The sequence below is a fragment of the Sceloporus occidentalis genome, unplaced genomic scaffold (assembly GCF_023333645.1).
Source record: "Sceloporus occidentalis isolate IW3139 unplaced genomic scaffold, rSceOcc1.0.p SCAF_45, whole genome shotgun sequence".
In the NCBI taxonomy this organism is placed as follows: Eukaryota; Metazoa; Chordata; class Lepidosauria; order Squamata; family Phrynosomatidae; genus Sceloporus; species Sceloporus occidentalis.
Window position 1 is genome coordinate 2,831,985 of NW_028317025.1, and position 24,269 is coordinate 2,856,253.

Consider the following 24,269-nt stretch of genomic DNA (forward strand, 5'->3'; position numbering starts at 1 on the left):
CTTGTTTTATTAAAGAAAATGCCTTTTTTTTTTTTTTTTAAGAAAAACTTTATTCAAAGCAGATACATAAAATTTCAGATCTAAACAGCTGACACATTTGTACTTATTTCACACAATCTCTTCTTGCACGTGTTCTGGGTCTGCCACCTGGGGGGGGCTGATGACCCCTCTTGCTTGGATGACCACAGAGGTACCCTGAAATAGTTGCATTTACAAAGCTGGAAGCTGCTGATCGCCTAATGAGGAGTAAAAATAATGCAGCCCTCCATATTGTTAGGGAAAGTGAATGGTTCTTTTTGGGAGGGTGTTGGCAGAAGCTGCAGGAAGTGCTTGCGTGTTCTGATATAGTCACTTAAACGAACTGAGGACAACGGTCAGCGGCAGCAGCGCTCATAGCTATTCTTCCATGTAGCATCCGGATGACCGGTAGAGGGTGGTGGCAATGCAAAGGAGGCATCAGTCGCCGACTGTTCAACAGAACATTGTTGGACTGGTTGGTGTTGCTCTCTGCAAGATTCCTGCGAGTTTGACCATCCTCCTCGGATTCTGACTGGCAGTCTGCCCCAATATAGGGAATATCATCTGTGCTTGTTTCACTGGCTTGTTTGGTGAGTTGGCCCTTCAGGGACGCAGGTTCCCAGCCCTCTGTGAGATCCTCTCCACCATCTGAGTCAGAGTCTGAATCCAGGGAGGATGCTGTCTGATCTATAAGAAAAGAACAATGTTTCTTTTAACATGCCAGAGTTTAGCAAGTTAAGGTAGACATCGCATCCCATCCTTGTACAAAAAAAGCATTAAAGTAATGCCAACTCAACAACTTTTTTAAAAACCCCACTGCCATTATTAAATGTATCCAGTAGATGTGATGGTACATAATAGGAGATTGCATGTATACTAGAAGTTATATGTAATGAGTAGTTACCAGAAGCTTCAATTTTCACATAGAGCCACAAGAGGCACATAGATTAACATGCAGACTTTATGCGTGTTTATATTCATGAACGGTATATTGGATAAGGAAGAACATTTTATATGCAAAATGGCTGGCAAATAACAGTGATCATCCTGGCATCTGTAAGCAAGAACAAGGAGTACGAATGCAAATGCATTAATAAAGGGCAAACTACAGGCATCTTTGGTACTTCGGCACCCACTGAGCTTATTTTTTTTCCTTACTTACCTCTGAATGAGGTTATTTGGTAATCTGGAGCCAAGTTAGATGTCTCTTCTTCAACCATGACATGAAGTTTGGGAACGCTGCTGAATGTTGAAGTGGTTTCCTGTAGACAAGAGGTATGTGTTGGGTATAAGCACTTTTTAAACACATTTTAACCTGACACGTTACTACAGGGAAAACCACAAAATATTTTGAACTGTTATTCTCACATCACTAGAATTCAGTGGCTTCTCTGCAGTGGGCTCCTCGAAAATGGTTTCATAGAAAATGATGAGGGTCTCTACAATCCTAGCTTGGTGAGGATAATCCACAAGAGATGACAACGACACGGTTGCTTCTGTGGGACGAGGTCTCATCAGCGCTGGGCCAAAAACAATGCCTAAGTTGCTGGGACTCATCTTGTTTAGCTGCTCTTGCTCCGAGACTCTACGAGTAAACGATTGCACACAAGGATATGGGACGTTACAAACCATGAACCATATGCATAGATACTGCGTGGAAAAGGCTTGCTTTCCCATGCAAAAGCACACTTGATATCTACATATTGCTCCTTTGGGTTCTTTGCCCTTATGTAACATCCCAATTGATATTTCCAAACACATCAGTTCTCCAGTTTCTCACATTGCCCATCAGTAATGTTTTATTTCCTTGGAAGTCTCTTCTCTGCTGCTTAATTCCTTTATTTGTTTTCCCCACTATTCACTATATTCGCTATTCCCAATTGCCCCTGCCCTTTGAAACCTGCATAGGTGCTGCATCAGATACTGAAGAGTTGTCTTGTTCTCGTGAGGAAGTTCCTGCAGTAGTGCCTTTAGCCGTATCACTAATGCCAGGACCTCCGATTCGGTCTCTGTGCCTTTGTTCTCCAGTTTGGGCCCTTTCCCAGCCTCTGTTCCTCGTAGACTCTCCTTGGCCAGGCCCATTAGACTGTTGTACAAACGGAACGGCATCAGTGGCTCCGGGAGCTGTCAGCAAAAACATAATGATATATTAGTTGATGATGCACAAGGGAACTATATACTAGCTGAAACTGAATGCATGGCTGTTAATCCATTGAATGCATATAAAAGAACTCTGAGTGCTGTCATTTGTGTTCTTCCAAAGTGAAGAAGTAAAAATAAACCACTTACCTGACACAGAGGAGGCTGCCCTGCTGCAGCAAATGCCCTCCTCCTCCATGGTCCGACTATTCATGGCTTAAAGCAGCCAATCAGTAGCAGGAAAGAGCTCCCACTAAAATCATGCGCACAAGGGTCTGAACAGAGCCCTGCATGCAGCATTCACCTGAGCTATTCCCACGAGCCAGTGCTGGTGAGTATATCGGACAGGGAGATGTGTTCAGCTAAACACATCTAAATGGGATTTAGATGTGGGGTGGGTTTGCAGAATCCAGCTCATGCATTTGCAACCGTGCATATGATGGCTGGAGTGTCCCTTTAAATACTGCATTCTTATTATATGACTATATTAGTTGTGTAGTGACATATTACAGGTCTTCACATACTTTAGAATGCATGTCCAGTTTAAGATGCTGATCTCTTCCTTCTAGATCATTAAACAACATTAAGCAGCTACAGTTTTACGTTTACCTGGCGGAGATAAAGTTTTAGAACATTGCTCAGATCATGTGGGGAGGCCTGAGAAAGCTCAACTAATTCCTTCCCGTTCTCAAAGGCTTGGCACAGCTTCTCCACGCGTGTCTTTACACCATTCACCCGATATATTCCCTGCAAGGAAATACAGTTGTGTAACTATCATGAAGTCCATGCAGAAGACATGAAATCTGCTAAAATAATGAAATATTCAGGGGCAGATAATGATGTTAACACTCACTATGGGCCAGAAAGAATGATTGTAGTGACCTATAAATCTTGCTCAATCTATGGTACATAGAAAACAAAAGAGAAAACGACAAAAGCAAATATATCAACTTAACTAGCTGCAGCACAAAAACCAGTAACCACTACTGCCCCCATCATGTCTTACTACCCCATAATGGGCGTCAGACTACCCAATTTAGGGTATCGGATGCCAAAATGATGTACCTTCATAGTCAGTGCACGCTCTTCTATCTCAGACACGCATTTACGGATGAGGAAGGGGACAAGATCCGGGGAACGAAGAGCCGCCTCCGAGAAATCTCTCCCGAACAGTAGCAATCGGCCCTGCAGCTTCTTGTGACCGCACTGGATGGCCAAGGTCTCCAAGCATTTTTTATGACAGGCAAGGGAGCACTAGGAAAGACACAAAACAGGAGTGACATAAGATAAAAGGCAGGAACAAAACAATGTGAAACAGGTGTAAGAAATAATGAAGGATTCAGAGATAAAAGGCTGAAAAAGAAATAAGTAAAACAGGAGAACAGGAAAGGGAAGAGAAGAAAGAAGCACAAGTTATATGTTCAATTTCTGTTCTAAGTCATTTCTCACAAACCTCATTCTCCTTCCTTATACTTTACCAAACCCTGCCACACTGCCAAACCCTGTACAATTTGATGGTGTTCCATACTCTCTTACCTCCTCACACTCGGCACCCTGAAAGTACACATAGCTGTTACACTCCCTGCATTTGCTCGGAGCCCGTAATTTGCGCAGCCTGTGGGTCCTAGCTGCCCGTGACAGGCCAACGTTACGGAATGGGCCAGTGGAAATAGGAACCTCTATGTTATCAGGGAGTCCATTGATACCTAGAGGACAGAGATAGAGAGAATGGTTTGCAGTCCCTCATCTAATAAAGATTTAGATGTGTGTATCTGCCACATCATCAACTTGCATTTTGTTATTTAAGTGCAGCTTCTTATTTAATGGATGTGTTCTCATATTACATGGGTCAGAATGTAGCTCTTTACACCTACTCTGCTCCAAAGGTGTACTGAGCCTCTTCTTTTCAGTGTCCTCAGTGGGTGACAAAGGTTGAATGAGCTTCTCAGGGAAACCTGTGGAAGACAGATACAACAGTGAGGACTACCCACTAAATAGGTTAAATTTAATGCTTGAAACGTAATTACGCATTATATTTTGTAGACATAATTCAGCCCTTCTTGTGATATATTGGTATTATACACCAATCAGCCATAACAATATGACCGCCTGCCTAATTCTGTGTAGGTCCCCTTTGGCTGCCCAAACAGCCCTGACCCATCGATAAATGAACTCCACTAGACCTCTAGTGTAAGTTGCGAGGTGGGGCCACCATGGATGCATCCTGGTGCCCGGTGTTCTGCAGGTAAGCGACGCACATGTCCCCAACCATCCACGTGATGTAAAAGAAAACATGATTCATCAGACCATGCCACCTTCTTCCATTGCTCTGTGGTCCAGTTCTTAGGCTCATGCGCCCATTGTAGGCACTTTCGGCAGTGGACAGTGGTCATCATGGGCATCCTGACTGGTCCAGCCCCATACACAACAAACTGCAATGCACTGTGTGTTCTGACACCATTCTATCAGACCCAGCATTTTTTTCAGCAATTTCAGTTATAGTAGCTCGTCTGTTGGATTTGACCACAGGGGCCAGCCTTCGCTCCCCATGTGCATCAATGAAGCTTTTTCCATAGAAAGTGACAGCAGATAAGAACCACTTGGCCCATCTAATCTGCGCAACAAGAATATATGTCCTGCATTTAATAAGCCATCTAAAATAAAACCTCAGAAACATATTGCATGCTTTAAGTATATGAATGTCCCAGTGCTGAATGATTGTGGTGGCCTACTAATTCACATTGGATTTACTTACCTGTGACATTGCCTCCAGAAGTATCCCCTTCACTCAAAGCAGTTGGCCATGACTTGTGAACTTGGTGACCTTTACCACCTAAATGGAAAAAAAGACAGGCTACATCTAGCTACCAACAACGACGACATATTCACCCACTAACATACGCCCAGGATCTTAACAAGTTATTTGTCAACCAGTATTTTTGCCTCACCTCTTCTCTCCACAACTTGCTCGTCTGCACTTATCTCTTTATTTTCTGAAGACACAAAATCCTGAGAGCTTAAACTGGATTTACGAACCCGAACACAGGGAGACCTGAAAAAATAGAGAAAAATACATCATAAACAATGTAAAGTACCTAACAAACTATAACATGTGTATTTTCTCATTTTCTCAGCTTACCGCCTCATCTGTATTTATTGTTTTGTTCAACTTATATACTATTCATCATGGTTCAGAAATGCTATTAGAAGTAAAATTGGAAGGATGGGAGGTTAAAGAGAGTATGAGAAGGGGAAACACAATGAGAGGAGACTCCATTATATGAATAATATAACCGATAGATAAATGGAGAATTCTCATACCATGCAATCTGAGGGGTGTAAGGCTGGAAGTCATAACAAGTCTCCACCTCAGTTTCCGCCCCAAGTTGTCGGACATAGGATGCATACTGCTGGCCAAGGTCATACAGTTTGCTGCTCTCACACAAGGTCTGGAATCCAACTGGAAGTGGTGCGGTCTGCATGTGCATGCTCTGATAATATGATATGGTGGCCTACAATGGGGGAAGTGATATTGTTATGAGAGACAGAAGGTTATATAAAATAAAGGGAAAAATGACAGAAAATGAGAAGGAAAAGTAAAAACAAAAGGGGAATCTGTGATGGTCATAGGTCAATTACAGTATCTGTTGCACAATCCATAGGAGGGCCTGTGCATTTAATAGGTTACATAACCGTGATTGGGCTTTTAAGTGGAGGGAAAGGTTGTCACTTGTCAGTAACAGAGGAAGACTTGGGATTAGGGAGGCAGATTGATAGTGTTTTTGAGAGGCGCGTAGATAGATAAGAGAGCAGGGTAAAAGTGATGGAATATGAGAGAGTGAGAAACAAAAATAAAGTAATGTAAGTAGGCAAACAAACATTTAATAGATGTGTAGGGAGTACAGTAGTAATGGGACCAGGTTAGGAAATAAGAGCGGGGTATACCGAGCGCAGGATCTGGTCACTCTGCTTGATGAGCTCCTGAAGCTGACGCAGAACATTCACTTTCACGTCCTCCAGCTCCTGTTTCTGAGTCTTGGCATCTGCAATACAGGTCCGGTAGGTAGCCATTGCTTCCTCTGCCTAAAGAGAAGAAGAGAATGCACATGGAGAGGGCATGTGAGCCTGAATTCAGTCACTGGTTTACTTGAAATCCACAGGACAAATGTGCATTCAGTGGCACTAACTCGTACAGCTCTGACTTTAAGGTACAAGTGCCATAAAATACAATGCAGTGATGTAGGTCAACATTGTAAATAACCTGGTTTCATCTTATTTTGTTCCAGCAGACGTCCTTTATCTGTATACCTCTATTCTGTCGTCGTTGTCCGTAAAGTGATATTTTGGTTGACTTTCCCTTCAGAGTGTTTGGCTGGGTGATTAAGACTGAGCCATTATATTGTTCACCACAGCCTCTAGGAATTATGCTATTTATTTAGTAAACTGGGCACAGATAACAGAGCTAGAACACGTACAAAAGGCTATTAAGCAGACGTCTCAAAACTTAATGCAAAAGCGAAAAAAACAGCAGAAAAAACCCCACAAAAAAACAGATTTGTAATCTCGTATTAGTAATACAAAACATTTCACTTTACTATGGTACATTGCTGACCTAAGTCATGAAAGTCTACTGTGTCATTGAATTGATTAAGGATCACGTTATCTCTGTTCAGAGACTTAAGACGTGACACACTCCGACATTTCGCATTCATCCTGACTTTAAACCCCATTGTTTATAAATACCCGGTTCTTGGCCTCCTCTTCAGCTCTTCTTTTCTTGTCAAGAGATTTGGCTCCGGTGTGGCTCTGCTCCTCTTCGGCACGTGCAGCAGTGTACTGGGCTCTTTCATGCTCTTCGCTGCGTTGCAGGTACGCGTGACGTGCCTTCCGAAGGTTGGTCTCGGCCTCCATCTACATGTTTAGGGGAAAAACAAATCGGAAATCTCAAATGGAGAAAGCATTTGGCTTTGGAAATGCAAAGACAGAACTGTTGCCTCCGTGAATATTGTACAGACAGAACATGTCAGGCAAGATTGTCTTACCAGTTTTCGCTGAGCTCGCTGCCACTGCTCTTTCACCTCTTTCCTGCGCTTTTCATGTTCCAGGCGGCGCATGTTCACAGGCTGCAGAAATATTTGCAATATTTGTGCATTGGTACTATTTATGAAGGCTATTTTGAATATAAAATAAGTGCAAGGATGCTTTTACAGCAGGAAAACAATGGGCAGACACGATGGGATGAATTGTTCTTATCTGCAATCAAATTCTATACTTCCATGAATTTATCATATCCAAACTTCAGCTGTCCACAAAAGCCCCCTTCACCCTGCATTTGGAGGTCATTCTATTGTCTTGCATATTGTTGCATCGACATTTACCTCATAGACAGTGGCAACTCTAGAAACAATATATAGGGGGGGCACACAAGATACCACAGTCAAACTGGGGGGGGGGGGCATTAATAATTTCCACCATTAAATCATACCACTGAAAAAACACACACACACATATATATATATATATATATATTGCCAAAAGTAATGTGCTATGGAATGATACTTTTGTTATTGGCCAATACAATACTTGTACATTCAACATGGGAAGCCTGAAGCCACAATTTAGTAAGACTAATCCTTGAAATCCTTTAAACAACACAATACCTTAACTTTTGCACTAAATGATTTCAGGGCCTAATATTAGATCCTGCTGCTGATATATATAAATATTAGATCCTGCTGCTGATATATATATATATATTAGCCCCTGCTGCCCATATATATTAATATTAGCCCCAGTTGCCAATATATATATTAATATTAGTCCCTGCTGCCGATAGCAGGTATAGATCAACACATTAACACACAAACCCAGCTTTGCATGTATAGATCAATTGAAATTCACTTGTGATCTCAGCACTGAAGGTATATATCAAATAAACTGAATCAGACATACAAATCCTGTATTTGCAGGTATACAATAATAATATATGAAATGTAGCATCGCAGGTATAGATCAAATAAATACATGGAAACAGCATTGCAGGTATTAATCAACTGAACAAGACATACAAACCCAGTATTTGCAGGTATACATAAATAATGTATGGAAACATAGCATAGCAGATATGGATCTACAGAAGAACACACAAACCCAGCTTTGCAGGTACAGATCAACTGGAATTCACATAAAAACACAGCATTAAAGGTATATTTAAAACCCCCTAAATTACAGGGATAGATCACAGGTTGCACACCCCAACCACGCTGCCCACGTAGAACCTGGTCAGCACCCAGATAACACACATACGATTTGCCATCTTTGTCCCATATACACCCTGCCTGTGCCATCTTGGTCCCCAAGGCTCAAACATCCTGCTAGTGCCATCTTTGCCCTTACACAATTATACATCTATGATACACACAAACACATTAACTCATGCTCTCCCTCATTCAGACAGTTCATCCACATTAACTCATGCTCTCCCTCATTCAGACAACTCATCCACATATTAACTCATGCTCTCCCTCATTCAGACATATCATCCACATATTAACTCATGCTCTCCCTCATTCAGACAATTCATCCACATATTAACTCATGTTCTCCCTCATTCAGGCAATTCATCCATTTTAAGAAACTACACCCCTTGGAGCTTCAAATGAGGGGCTACATGTATTTCTAGGACAAAAGTTGAGTGCACAAATAATGATGGAATATGTCGCTTTGGCTAGAAAATATGTTTTTTCTAACCATAGCGACATGTTCATTTTTGTCTTGCGCACTCCAGGTTTGTACTAGAAACACATGCAGCCCCTCATTTGATGCGCCAAGGGATGTCGTTTTTGCAAATGTGTACTTTTTGTGCCATAATTTACCTTCTTACGTGAGCAGTAATGCCACGTCAAGGCTTTAACCCTAATTACTGACCATTCACACGCCTTTCATATCTCCATTCACTCGCAGAAGCACACGCCATTCTTTCCATACATTTACTCACAGAAGCACACACCATTCTTTCCCCTTACAATCCCAAAGAAATGATGGTAAAGGGAGAAAAAAAAAAAATCACTTTTACAGCAAAAATACGTTTTGCAGTAAAAATGCAAGGCGCTCCAGGGATGAGATGGTTACTCACGTACCGCACGGGCTAAATGGCTGATTTTAATAATATTTGCAGTTCATCAGGATTTCAAAAATTGCCTCCCTCTACCGTTGGCTAAATTTAACCCCATGATCAAAGGCATAATAGGATTTAAAATTAGTATCGGCCATTTTTAAAAAGGGAATGTAACTTTTTATAGCTATATGATCACTGTGGTAACATTGGCTACCACAGTGATCATTTAGCTAGAATACTTAAACTTTTTTTTTTTTTTTTTTTTAAAGTTAAACTACTTTATGCTTAAATAATTTAATTTGGGGGTCTCTAGGCAATTTTGATCTTTTTTTTATCTGCCTTTAGAGACCCCCAAATCCATTTTTTTTTACATTTTTATTTTTTTTACTTAATATTTTGTATTCTTTTTTTTTTACAATCTATATACCGAGAGAGATACAGGCATCTAAGCAGCATGACCCCATACCTCTTTAACTGACAATTGTCAGTTGTTAATAAAGTTGCGTGGTGACGTCATCGCGTCATTACGCGAGACGGCACCGGGCGGATCGGGTGGCCCCGGTGATGCCCTTAAGTTTGAGGGGCAGATCGCCGGGGTAGGTGGTGATGGAGGTCCACAGACCTCCATCAAGGTAGGGTAGTGCTACTGACGGCAAGGTGCCGTCGTTAGCACCTGACTGGGACTATCCTGGGTGGTTACAAATTCGGCGGGGGGGCAAGGAATAACCTAGGGGGGGCAATTGCCCCCCTGTAGCGACGCCACTGCTCATAGAGGAATCTTCCTATTATTACCGACTTGCCTTTGCAACCACTATCCTGTTGAATGCAGAAGGAGTGTGGAAGGGTTTGATAAAACAGACTTGTGCAGATTTATGCATCACATGGTCATCTGGATATTATTTTGAAAACCAGTAGCAATGTATCTAACCACATTAACGGACAAAAATGGTAAAAGAATTCTGTAATCAGCATGTAACATACAATAAATTACAATTACATAATTTGCATTTTTATACACCCCTGCTCTAATATACATACTCTCTCCCTTACCCTCTCATCGGCCCTTGCCTCACCCGCAGCTTTCTCATAACATGCAAGTAACCTCCCTTTTACCGTTATGTGACCCTGCTTTGTTCTAGCCTCCCCAGAAGGTTCAGGTTGGACCAGCTCCTTGTGAAAACTTTTGGACCAGCCAGGGGAGCGGCCCCCTCCCCCAGGCCAGCCCACCACTAGATTTGTATCGTTGATCCACATTGCTTGAATACAGCTGTGGGTTTGGAATTTGGTGGAAATTTTTACATTGATTAACCTTGGTGTTTTCTTTCTTGTTGTGGTACATACCTGCAGGAATGTCTGCTGCTGAAGTGCGCCTGCAGTGTGGAGAACTCCGTGTCCATAATCCAAATCCTGCTCCAAAGCTACAGAGTAGATGGACTGGAATGGCATGTGCGGCTCAAGTTGGGGGGAAAAGGTACAGTGAAAAAAAAATCCCATTTCTCTGACAATCCCATTTAAACAGACCACATATATCTTTGCACCTCAATGCACTGCTACATTCATCCCTACTCCATATCTATCTTAACACTGGTTACTTATGCTCCCCTTTCTGCTGACAGATGGTAGGTACCTCCTGGGTCAGTGGTCCCTTGTATGTGCTCACTAGTTTCAAGAGTCCTTTGGCATATTCCATCTCTAGAAGAAACAAAGTAGGGTAAAATATAATGGGGGGGTTAAAAAGACAATTTGAGAAGTGGAACTCAATAAAGCAGAAAATAACAGGGAAATAATTATGGAGTGGGGACCAAAGAGAGATTACGATACATTTGAGGTAACAAAACTTAAGGACATATGAGCAGAACCATATGAGGTCACAAGGACGGTGAGGAAGTATAACAGGGTGATGAAGGTCTGAGTTGGTAATTTAATGTACACCCAGAGCAACATGAGGCTGCCTGACATAACAGATATACAGGAAAAGAACAATAAAGTGAAATAAGGACACTGGAGTACAGAAGAAAAGTGTGGCAGAAAGAGATGAGGGCGCAAGAAACATCAGGAAGAGGGAAGGTTAAGGCACAGAGAGATAGCAGGACATGAAGGGAACTATTCTTCCGTTTCAGTTTCTTACCCAGAATAGTTCTCTTTTCAATGTAGCTGCTGAGGTCCTTCATGTATTTTGAAATGTTTTTTGCATATAGAAGAGCGGCAGTAACTCCTCCCTCACTGTGCTGTAATATCACATCTACGTCCTCCCCAAAAGGGCTTCCTGTATTAAGGCCATGTAGATAAACCAATGGATTTTTTTCTTTCAAGTGCAATCATTATGATACATTTATTGGGACTCACCTGTATCCACATACTCTGTGTTGGAAAGAGACCCATCTCCTCCAGAAAGACCCCCGCACAGGCTTTCCATAGACTGTTGGCCATAAAGAGTCATAAAAAGTGTAACTACCACATATGGATTTATGAGGATTTGTACAAGACAGATGGGCAGAGAAGGCTGATATAGGAAGATTGTCTAAGTATGGAAGATACGGTTGAGGGGAAACAGACAAGTTAGGGTAATGGAGACACAGTAGGAAATGAGATGATGAGTAAACAGCAGAGATGCTGCTAGAGTGGAGTAGGTATTCATTGAAAATTGCACAAAAAACATAAATGCAACAGAAATGCCAAGCAATGTGGGACAAGGCACTTCATACCAAATATAATGCATTCACTTCTATATGAAATATGACGAATGAGAGCTCTAAACATCTCACCTGACTCTGGTCCCCTGGAGGGAGTGATAACAATGTGCTGCTGTCCACTTCCCCCATAAGGAACTCGGAGATCCTAATTGCAATAGAAGACATCAAAGTCAGCATAAACACACACTTACTTTGTCACATATTAAATCCCAGTTTCTCACTATATGTTGGCTTTTTTTTTTTTTTCTACTTCATCAATCTGCCCAACTTCCCCCTTCATCTCTCATCGCCACTCTGCCCAACCTCTACTTCCTACTAATTTAATTAGTCCACCATATCTTACGTGCTGCTGAAGCACACCGCCATACTTTCCAGTGCCTTTTCAAACTCTCGCTTCTCATTCTCAATGTTCGATTCATAGTGAAAACCTGCAAGATACAAAGTAAAACAATAAAAGAAAAAGAAAGTAATAGTGTAGTTGCTCCATGCGTTCCCCAGAACTTAAATAACCTTTGACTTTGGATATCAGGGTCCCAGCTGCAGTCAAGGTCTCCACAGTGTTGAGAAGAGGATACTTGCTGATCACCTGACGTAGTAGTCTCAGGGCCTCTCCAAGGCACTCATGTGCCAAAGGACGACGCGTCTCCTTAATCTCTGTGGGTTGAAAGAATTTTGAATTAGGATTATTACATCTTCATGTAAGCAAGTTTATGCAGTGCAAGCAATACAACAGCAACAATAATGCAATCTATTTGCCATCCCACTGCCACCAACAAAAAGGTGCTGATTATTTGGGACCAACATTTTTTACTAATAAGAAGTAAAAGATGAATGAGAATAACTTGCTTGAGGAATTAAGCGTTATTTACTTGTCTAAATTTAGTTCCTATGTTCTCTTAAGTGTCTTCAGCAGAAGAATATTATATTAAAACCCAAAGAATTATCACAAATAGTCAATTGACTGCATAATTTAATATCAGATCTTGCCCAAAAATAGATGACTTGTGCAAACTCATATTTGATCCTCACGGGACCATAGTTCTGGAGAGAGTCCCACTTGGAAGGGTAAAGATGACTTTTTAAAGATGTTGTTCCACTTCCTCTTACACCTTTATAATTACTTAATAAGAGAATTAATAACATCATTCTTAGTGCTACCGAATATCCAAATGCTTCCTAGGGTAAAATAATTATTTCACCAGGGAATGCTTAATTGCGATGTGCCATACAAACTATAAAACAATTAAAAGACTGTAGTTTTTATGTGAATAAACCTTCCTAGAAACGGAGATCTGCTAAGGTTTGTTTGATTAAAATGCTAGAGAACTCAGTTATTTTTTTCTCTAATAATTTTGGAACATCACCTTTAAAATACTGAATATCTACCTATATCTCTCCCCCTCTTGGGACTATAATCAGGACATACACAGGGTATCAGACATCCTTAGTGGACATGGACCTTTCAGTAACAAGAGAGATAACTTGGATAGACCATTACATGCCTGAAATTTCACAAAATATGGACTGTGATCTTCACCTCTCGATGATTAAATATTAAGATAAAATTTGGAGCTTTATATTTAAAATCATCGTCTCTAATACCTGAGTAGTTAAGCACCTCTTTTTTCTCAGTTTCTCCCTAAAAAAAACTGGCACACTGTACTGTACTGGAACACCTGTGTGTATCCTGGAAAAAAGTACTAGGACCTCAGAAAGGTGTAATTTTTAAGACACTTAGCAGAGAAAAAAAAAATCACTGGCTTTTATAAAGATTTCAGAAAATTCGGCATTTGACAACTAGGCAGGGGAGAGCTGGCAAGAGTGGTAGGGGCCAAAAGTCTCTCTGGGCTGCTGGGATTTAAACATTTTGGGCCACTACAAAAAGCCCATTTTCCTCTTTTGTAATTCACTTGCAATCTCCTGTACAACCACTAGGTGAATTACACCTTTGCACCCTAAATAAATGCTTCAGTGTTTCTTTTATTGGCTTTCTACGCAGTCTCTTTTTGGTGGATGTATGCCATGTGGTTTCATGTAGCTGAGGGTATCCGCAAACGCAAACAATCAACTTATTGTAATCAATACAGTCCCATGTGGTACATGAAGCATAAAAAAAGAATAATCTTGTAGAATAATTTAACCCATTTACGCTAAACACCTTTCTACGTTGTGTAAGGCCTCAAACTGTACTTGAGTTCTAACCTCATTTAATGTTCATGACAACCTTGACTAATGTCATGCACTGGATTAAGGCCAGGCTGCCATTTTTACTTTCGCGTAACCATGTTCGGCCAAGTTACAACATGTCATCAAGCTTTTAAGGGTAGTCTATGTGGGTTAATTGAAGGCACCTTTCCCCTCCAGGCTGAAACTACTTACCTGCTCGTGCATGCAAGCTCTCATTTTATTTAATAAATTGCCTTTGTAATACCAGACAATTTTCTTTGCTCAGTTAAGCACGTTTTGTGACAGATACGAGATTAGCATGATAAGGTACTCAATTCAGCTTCGGGCTATTGTAAATACGCAATAAAATAAGACTTCACTTAAAGTTAATGTGGATGGATTGGTAAATAAATACACAAACTAGCAGGGACCTTTTTGATTTTTCTGTATAGTTAGAACAAACACATAGATTCAGCTGTGGAGTGAATGTAACAAACTTGTGAGAGAATGGCTTATTTTACCTATTTATTGTAGGTCTTTTCCAACACCTACAAACATTTCAAATGGCCAAAAGAACACTTGTTTAAGGTGGTGTGGTTAGACACATGGCTGTTTATAGGACATTTCTAAGGAGAATAATGTATTTTCTATACACAATTTAAAGTGTTTCTGTTGTTTGTGTGTTATGACAATACAATACTAAGACAAACAAGTCCCAGAAAAGAGGAAAATCATGAAAGGCAATAGGGACAGAGAACTTTGGGTCCAAAAAATGGAATGCCTGGCTTGGGCAAGGGTGGGGATGTCAGGGCCATAGTTATAGTTCTACTACAGTTAGACTACCCAGCAGTCACCTGACACAAATCATACATGTGAAAAGGGCACCCAAGTCTTGTTTTACAAGTAAACCTGGCCTATACCAAGCCCCAAATAATTAATAATAAGCAGCTATAACTACAAGATAACCAAAAGTAGTTGTGTTTTATTTGAACCACTGAAATGATAAAAGAAAAAAAAAGTGCAAATATATTAATAATGCCAACTTCACTCAGGGTCGGGAGAGGGGCATTAAGGCATGACCTACACCTCACCCACTTCCCTTCCAAAAACGGGCAGATTTCAGTTGGACAGCCCACAGAAGAGTGGGGGCCATTATACCTACAAGAATGGGCTAAATCCATTCCAATGCTCATTGTTTTGGAATGAGATATCCAACGAGCTCATATAGGTGTGATGGCCAGATCTCCACATACTGTTGGTCATACAGCATTTTAATATAAACTTAAACAGGTCAGAAATGTCATACCAAACCCTTGTAATCAGGTAAGGAATAATGCTGTTGGCTTAAGGAACACACAAAAAGATGTCAACTAAACCGTACTGTATATTGCAAAATATTAGTGATTATACTAAGTATAATATGAATTAATTTTTCTTTAGGACAATAGGTTGGATTTTTAGTCTGTACTTTATTTGGGCGCACAAATTAACCATAAGTAACACGAGCAAAACCAAGCCAATATTAATGATTACGAACATTTAGTTTTAACCTATCCTGGATCATATAATGAACATATGGTCCCTGATAAAGCCTCCTTGGAGATGAGGACATGTCAAGCATGTACACCAGGGAGCTTTTTTGCGCTATTGCCTTTAGGTAGCGTTTTACGAGAAGTGCAGTGCAAAAAATAAAAAAAATACAACTTTTTAAGTAAATGAGTCTCTTCATTTACATTCTTCTCCACTTCTTTTATTATCCTTGGGTGTAAAAAAAATAAATAAAAAAAAATTTGAAAAAGAATATATATTGAATGCACCAAATATTAAAAAGAAACAAAGACGTCCATTTGCTAAAATATAGTACACTCTGAAAAACGTATAAATAGCATCACTACATAGGGCATTAGGTTTCCTTTGTGCAGTACTGTTATGTATTAGGGTCTTCTCCTTAAATGTATCTCTGTCAACCAGGGTCTTCTCCTTAAATGCATCTCTGTCAACCAGCTTCCAAACCTCACCCCTCATGGTGCCGTGATATATGGTAACATCCAAGAGCAAGACCCTCCAAGAGCAGCATGTTGCTTCTAATGTGTTTCACCAAACTAATGGCTCCCTCAGAGTAGATAGATATATTCTCCATGAATATTTTTCTGCTTTTTATCCCTGAGGACCTCATTATGTTATGATTTAAACAGATAATATGAGAAGAACATAATTCCCCTTGCAGCAAAACCTGGTGGCAGATTGGGCGATCAGCATGCCTGGGAACTCTCTTAGGTAGCAGCACAAGAATAGAAGCGTAAAGACAGATAATCAGTTTTATTTGGACATTTAGTTAGCTGTTAGAAAAAAAAAAAAAAAAAAAGTTATAGGGAGCCAACAGTACAAGTGCCGGAAGCAAATATACCCATTTGAATTTTTGTCACAGAGAAAGTGGGTGACAAAGATGTTCCTTTGCCTTTTTGTTATTGAAATCTTTTAGTTAATGACTGTAAATGCATTAGTTTACATGTGTTGTTTAATTTACATTTGTTTTTACACAAATAAATAATAAGTATAATGTCTTTTTTCACTCCAAAACCAAAATAAATCAATTTGCTAGTCAAAAACAAAAAGAACCGGTGTGATATACATAACTTCCATTATGACATCAGAAAATAGCTGGCAGAAGAGCTATATATTTATCTAAAAAAATCTGAACACCACATGATGTCTTGCTGCTTGTTATTATAAATTTTATTTCCCTGAAATTGCATTATTTAAATGTAAAATTGTGATGTGATAATTAAAACTACGAATATTGTTTTCCTTTTAATTTGAGGTGCTGCGGTGTTTGAGATATTATTATCTTTCATTTATATAGTGCCAACAATCTACGCATCGCTTAATACAATACATAAATTCAAGGGGTGTGACAAGACGAGAATTGACTAAGACAAACCGATACATTAGGTGGAGAGAGCCCTGCTCGCAAGCTTACAGGGATATGAGAGATATGCACTTGTTTCTGCTTTATAATTATTGTTACTGGAGCCTGATATTGTTTAATTTTATGCATAGCTGGAAACTGTCAGGGTTTTTGCTCCAATCTCAGGATGAATGGCCAAACTCTCAGGGTCACACAGTCTGGAGCAGACTCCTATTCTCCACTATCAGGCTCATATCTAAGACTTCCAATTGCTGCTTTTGCTTCACGTTTGATTGATATCTCTGCTTGAATGCAGGTGACGCAATGAAGTGTATATTTAAATAAGGACAAGTCAAGGTTTCCACGAGGACCGCTATTAGAGCCATTTGGTTAACACGTTTAGCCAATCACTGCATAGAATCTTCACAATGTGCTATTATTGGGCTAATATTTCCAGAATTTCAGGGTCAGCTGATTTAGAAAATTCCCACGCATGGTGAGAACATCATCACATGCAGAAGTGAGGTATAAAGCCATGGCCACCGCACAGCAGTGCTCCCAAGTACTGATTACATGCAGTGCCCTGGCACAGCTATCACTATTTAATAATTCAACCTGAAAATGCTGGATACTAGTTTATAACAAACATGCATTTTATTAGAATTTCATTTAATTAACCAACCAAGTCCTCAGAGTCCAATTTCACATGCAACATATTTTACATACCCCAAAAACAATTTTTTTTTTCTTGAATAAAACATTGTTTTTTGGAAAATACTGGAAATTTAGTGCTGGGAATGACGTTTCTAACGCTAATCCTAAATTTAGGAAATTATAGAATGAATCATCCCATACAGATTACTAATAATCCATGCTTTACTTCCCAAAGTAGAATAATTGATCCATAACAATACTTTGGAAAGTGCCAGTGGAGATTTTTACTTAAAAAGTTAATGAATATTAATAAAATTGAAAACATTAATAAAACTGCTCAATTAATCTGGCACTAGCTGTCTTTTTGTATTTAAAGTGAGCGATTCATCTAAGGGGCAGATTGTAACTCTAATATAAAGTTAGAATCACTCTCACTGGGTACTTAGCATTCCTTACATTATGACCTCGAAGGAGACAGACCAGTTCTGGCCATCGGGCAACTGCTCAGTGGTGTCTCCCACGCAGGGCCGGCCGAAGACTTAACGCCGCCTGGGGCGAAGTTTAAAATGCCGCCCCCCGCCGACGCCGGGGGGGGGGGGGGCCGCATTATCTACCCCCCCCCCGTACTTACCCTTAAACAGTCCTGCGGCGAGTCTCCCTGTGCTGCCACGGTGCCGGCTTGTAATGCTGAGCGCCGGAAATTCGCGTCACTTCCGGCGCTCTGCATTACAAGCCGGCACCGAGACCGAACAGGTAAACTCGCCGCAGAGGAGAGAGAGAGGGGCGCCGAGCGGGTAAGCGAAAATCACTCGGTGCCCCTCTCTCTCTCTCCTCCGCTTCAAAAAAAAAACAAAAAAAACCCGCTTGGGGCGGCAATTGCCCCAGTCGGCCCCATTGTAGGGCCGGCCCTGCTCCCACGTACACTTATCATTGCTTGTGTTGTAGATCCCATCCTTTAGTGTGTGACCTCTGGAAGAGGGCTGGTACCTTCTAGCCTGGGGGGGGGGAATCTAAGGCAAAGATTACCCACCCATAACACACACACTCACATTTGAGTCTGTCTGCAGTGCTACTATTACAGAGCCATGAAATGTTGTGTTACATGACCCCACTGAGCCCAGCCGTCTGCAAGCGGCTCAGCCTGAATTAGACCTTAGACTGGCTCTGTTTGGAAAATGTAGGCACTTCAGAGCATTACTAGGTGGCCACAGGGGAGCTGCAGTGGAGGTCTGTGCTGCTACACTGATTTTACAGCTGCCTGGGTCATTCAGGGAGGTTGAGGGATCTCCCTAATCAGCCCATGATCCCTGTTGCCTACAAAAACAGGACAGTGGGCCAACAGATAGGACTTGCACTGTAATAATACCTCCCAACTGAAAGGAAGCGGAGGCACAAAAAGGCCACTGTGTGTGGTACCTGCGCAGCCCTAGGCTGGAAACAGTACCGAAAAATTAATACAATTATTTGTATGTATAAAACCACTAGCTGCTTGGCTAGCGCAAGTCATGAAACTAATTTTTTATGACATACGTCACTGAAATGTGTTTAGTGTTTTGAGAGTTGAGCCTTTTAATTCACTGATTTCACTATGCATTGGGAAAGGCCAGAACCCATGAGCTTCTACTACAGGAAGGGCTGAGTTGGGAAAATGCATAGTTAAAGTAGCAAGAGGTCATCAACATTTAATGAATTAAGATCATTATCAGGCTGGATTATCTATCCCAGCAATGCCAACATTAAAGGTCAGAAGTGACCCCTGCGGCAAATAAAGGAAGTGACTAGTGGGATTTAAGACCATATTAGCACTTAGCTTTGGTAGATGTGTGTGAATAGAGATTAACAGAGCTCTGAATTTATACACACTAGTACATAAATTCTGCATCTCAGTATTACAAAAGGAGCTATATACAGCCTCCCTGTAAACTAGTATCCCCCATCATCCACACTACACATTTAGACATTTGAACAGTTTTGGTTGTTGATACAAAAGAGAGACTTATAAAGGATTGCCTAAACATGAAACCAAGCACAAAAGTCAGATATAAAACAACTTATAATTTACAAATGTTTAATACTTTAAACGGATATCAACATCTTATGACAACATACAATTTCCTTTTCTCACAATACTGCATTTAGTTGAAGTGACAAGTGGAATGCAATGATTGTGAGTTAACAGCAGGGAGGATAAAAAGAATGAGAAAATCTTTCTGTTAACTTGGTCACGAATAAGGACATCCTGACCAAAAATCTGAAAATAAATAGAAGGTAGCTCATTTACACAATTCCACTCAGACTTCCTACAGGGAACTAGCCATGGAGAAAAGGATACACTTGGGAGTGATTGTGGGAATAGAGAAAGTAAAATGTCAGCAGGTGTGCAGTATTCCCACAGGGTACTTGCCTGATAGGATGGATTTTAACTACAAGGGCACTAGTTATCAGGGCCTTAAGTGGGAAGAATCCCTCCATTGGGTTAAATTGGTTATTTTCCCCAGATGATGGACCATTTCACAAACGTAACCACCTCAGTCAAACTGATGGCAACTCAAACACACTGACCTCTCTTGACCCCACTGACAAACGCTTACATTGACCACCATTAGCCAAACTCAGTTGGGTCAGTGGGTCAGTTTTGCATCAAACACGCTAGCCACTCTTAACCAAACTGACCACCTATGAATAAGTAGTTTTTTAAGAAAGCTTTCAAAGAGCAATATGGTATGCATGGCATAGCAAAAAGACAGTTCCACATAGTTTGAAAAGCATAAATGTTGTGTGAACAGTAAGGAAGGGGTAATAGTTTCTGTTCTTCTGTCTTGCACAATAAAACCTGCTCAGCTGAAAGGGGTATGATTTTATCCTATAGAAGGAAGACTCTCACAGTCTACCAAAGCAACATGAATGGAGAGCGGTCAATTGGACTACTAGAGAAAAAAAACATGCTGCGCAATGCTTTGTGGGCCATACACTGCAGGCAAGAACAACAAGTTAACTCATTAAATCTTGCCACTCCCTACCTAAGAAGCTTGCAGTTTAAATTTCTTTTCATCAATTCTTAGACCATATATACACTGGAAGAGTTGTTTTTTTATTATTATTTATTATACAACCCCTAAAACAATTTATATTATCTGCTTAAAGTACACTACATCTAATTACTCTTGCAATCTACCACATTACAAAAGCTGAATCCATAAACAATAGGTTGACCAGAACCCCTCCTTTAAGTGTGAATGAGTTTTTTTATAATTTCCAAGGAGGTAAGATAAACTTTCTTTATGAGCTCCTGAGCTAAATAACTAGGCTATACAAGAGAGAAATAGCTAAAACAAGGCAATTCGGTGGATAATATAAAATGAAGAATGGTCAACAGTCTGAGTGCAGTCAATTAGTTTGTGCTGCCAACTTCCTTAGTAGTAACTAGTGGCAGAACAATCAGGTTCTATCCCAACTTGTTTACCCGAACAGTTGTACTAAGGTGCCAAAATAAATTCTTATTGCTCTACAGACACCCACAGCTAAACAATTGTCCTAATGTGTAATTAGTGCTAATTAGCAACGCTCCAGTTGAAGCCTGCAGTTTATTTTTTAACTATTGTAGAGAAACCTACTGTGTTTAATGGGGTAATTACAAGGTCCATAAGGTAACAGTGCTGCTATGAATGCTTTGCTAAAAGAAAGGGTGATTTGAGCGAACGATATATGACAAATAAGGAGTGCATTCATTAAACTCTGAGTTTGGAGGTAATGTGAAACATTTTATCTCACCATATTCACTATGCATTATGAAGGGCCAAGCACGCCAAGATTCATCAGCATAATTTATTTTAAGTTGCTGTAACTCACCTGGGTTTGTAAAATGTTGCTACCTTATCAGTAGTTAACTGTGGCTCCCAACATCTTTCAAGTCAAATCTCACTAATATCAACATTAATTTCAACAGGTATCCCTAACAAAACCACAAAATAGTCAATTCCAACACACCATTGCCGAAGCAACCCTTGAACCTTTAGAAGTACCCAGGATCTGCCCCTACAAAGTGGACGTACAATGTTGAATATGAGTGATATCACACATGTAAAATTGGATGTGCCTATTATTTGGAGACACTAAATAACACAAACATTCACACAGGACATCAATGGATTTTTTGCCGCTCAACGGTATACACTTAACAAAGCTCCAATGCAACTATAATAGTGAGGTGTATGACCAATCTAGGTACAAAAATAGGTATAATTTATTTATATAATAGGTGTCCCACTCCAGGGCAGAAAATCATTCAGCATGTTGTGGAGTGATGCATAATGTTATTTATTTGATTAGGTGTTAATTAGAGAACAACCTCCAACAACACTGGTACGATTAGAGCCCTATAGGACTTGGTTCGACACATGCAAGTTAAATGTATCTAACACTCTGAGAGGGCATAGCAGTGACAAAGTCCAGACCCTCCATCAATGTGGAACACGTCTGAAAGAATGCATAAAGCAGAAGTATATGCAGCCCTGTCCTTTCTAGGGTAACAAGGCAGTTAGCAATTCAAACCCTCACCCCACCCAAGTTGCACACTCACCTTCCAGTGGAGACAATATCACTCGAGGGTCCCCAGGGCTGGGCTCCCCAAGAATGGACTGTATTTTGGAACATAAGCACATAATGATAAATATTTAAAGACACTTCCAAGCTGATCATAACTTCAGGGCAACTCCAGCCCCCAATAACTCCTGTAGGTACGGTTAATATCCTTTTCCCCAGGATACTACTGCAAGCTTATAGGATACCAGCAGTGAGTGGCCTGTATCCAATCTCTGTGTTCAGTCTAAAGACCTTGACAAACTGTGTATTTGTATATGACCAGAATGCTCTTTTATTAACACCCCCCCCCCACTCTACCTTCCCTTTCATACTTTCTCCAGAAGGTCACTCTTCTCCTTATTTCCCCCTCCTTACCCTGGGGGCTGCAATCAGTTTTTTGGGATGGGGGAGGAGAAGATGCCTTCTTCCAGCTATTCAAAGCACAGGAGCAAGCTGTATAAATACAACACACAGTAGACAGAAAAGGAGGGGTTTGATGAGAGAAGCGTTTAAAGGATTATCGTAATTCACATACCAGACCAAAAAGGACCTCCCTAGAGGCACAATGACACCAATGGGACATAATTGTACAGTGCAGATTTTATGTTCAAATCATAGGTGCATTGTGTGATTGGACAAGGTTTTGGAAAAATGAAATTAGAAAGTATCCTACCATGATTTGCACCTGTCCTGATGATTCGCAACCAGAAGATCTCTTGATGCATTAGGTATTCGGGCAGCCAGGAGAACTACCTACTTAAAATATAAGCCCATTACAGTTGGAACCTTATAATACCAATAACTGTCTCAGTCTCTATGAAACTAGAGACCCCTCTGCAGGAAATACAAACCCAGCACCATGTAAGCCTGTCCTGATAAACTACAGTCAATTGTTTCCATATACATTAAACAGAAAGGTCAATGCTCTTTGAGCCTCTCATTAATCACAATGACAAGAGACCCATTTCACAACACATTGAGATTATTTGGGGAAGCTCAGTAAAATATGTAATGTTGATGTCATGAAGCTGAACTCAAATAAAATATTTGCTGTGACGTATGGTCACTTTCTCTGTGAAATATGCCCAATCCTTATTTCAAATTCTACTATGGATTACTTAGTAGTTTTCTTCTGTATTGATATGTCTTAAAATGTCTCAATGTTACCAATAATTTAGTATACTTTTATTATGTATTCTTTGTATCCCCCCCCCCATTGTAACAGTGTTTTAGGACCTGCTGGTGCTCTATAAATAAAATGTAATAATTTAGAAATAGTCCATGAATGAAAATGAATTGGAAATAAAATGCATTCCATAAAAATATAGAGTGTGGGTTGGTAGCAATAAGTAATTACAACATGCTGTAACGGTTTTGATACATATATTATTTTCTTTAAGTATTTATAAACAACAAAATGTAGTCTCTCTAAATTTGATTTTTCCAGTTGTCCTGTTTCTTAAACAGAACACAATTTAGGCGTTTAACCAATGTTTTCTGGAAAAACAAGATGACAGATCATCTAGAAGGTGTGAAGTCACGGATTAATGTTTAAAGGTGCTGTTCCACCTTCTCTGCTGAATGCATTAGAAACATCAGTCCTACTACTGAACATGTAAACCCAAGTGTGCCTGAGGTGTGAGAAAGTTTGAGGAAGACAGATTAAGAATGGGTTAAGGGGTGTCCGGGGGAGAGAAGCAGAGCTGATAGTGGAAGAGCACTTAGGCCGTTTTATGGTAGGGAAAGGAAACCAATGTAGGTGGAGGACTACATTGGGAAGAGTTGAGAGACCTGAGATGTAATGGCAGGTACATGAGAGGCAAGGGTGGAGGTAAGTGGGGGTGAAGGGAAGTGGGAGTGGATGAGGTGGGAACCAAGCCACAAATCAGAGCACTTAGGTCTTCAGGTACATATGCTAGTTGTGCCTCAACCAATGACCCCCGAAAGTGACCGGCTGAAGGAATTACAGCTTACTTTTGTGAAGAAGATAGCG

The 24,269-nt window shown here is 40.4% G+C and overlaps 1 protein-coding gene across 1 annotated transcript in view; it reads right to left on the bottom strand.

The window, feature by feature from the left end:
- Window positions 1-352: 352 nt before the first annotated feature.
- LOC149289466 (rho GTPase-activating protein 45-like) overlaps window positions 353-24,269 on the bottom strand; it is a 30,460-nt gene continuing 6,543 nt past the window's right edge. The window contains exons 3-23 of the mRNA XM_089490601.1: window positions 12,478-12,621; window positions 12,311-12,395; window positions 12,040-12,112; window positions 11,621-11,693; window positions 11,403-11,540; window positions 10,902-10,966; window positions 10,616-10,726; window positions 7,200-7,280; window positions 6,901-7,068; window positions 6,103-6,240; window positions 5,479-5,669; window positions 5,106-5,209; window positions 4,913-4,990; window positions 4,032-4,112; window positions 3,694-3,863; window positions 3,223-3,411; window positions 2,767-2,904; window positions 1,919-2,142; window positions 1,387-1,603; window positions 1,181-1,280; window positions 353-705 (exon numbers count right to left, since the gene is read on the bottom strand). Of these exons, the coding sequence (XP_089346727.1) occupies window positions 353-705; window positions 1,181-1,280; window positions 1,387-1,603; window positions 1,919-2,142; window positions 2,767-2,904; window positions 3,223-3,411; window positions 3,694-3,863; window positions 4,032-4,112; window positions 4,913-4,990; window positions 5,106-5,209; window positions 5,479-5,669; window positions 6,103-6,240; window positions 6,901-7,068; window positions 7,200-7,280; window positions 10,616-10,726; window positions 10,902-10,966; window positions 11,403-11,540; window positions 11,621-11,693; window positions 12,040-12,112; window positions 12,311-12,395; window positions 12,478-12,621 (2,921 nt within the window). The remainder of the gene's footprint in view (window positions 706-1,180; window positions 1,281-1,386; window positions 1,604-1,918; window positions 2,143-2,766; window positions 2,905-3,222; window positions 3,412-3,693; window positions 3,864-4,031; window positions 4,113-4,912; window positions 4,991-5,105; window positions 5,210-5,478; window positions 5,670-6,102; window positions 6,241-6,900; window positions 7,069-7,199; window positions 7,281-10,615; window positions 10,727-10,901; window positions 10,967-11,402; window positions 11,541-11,620; window positions 11,694-12,039; window positions 12,113-12,310; window positions 12,396-12,477; window positions 12,622-24,269) is intronic.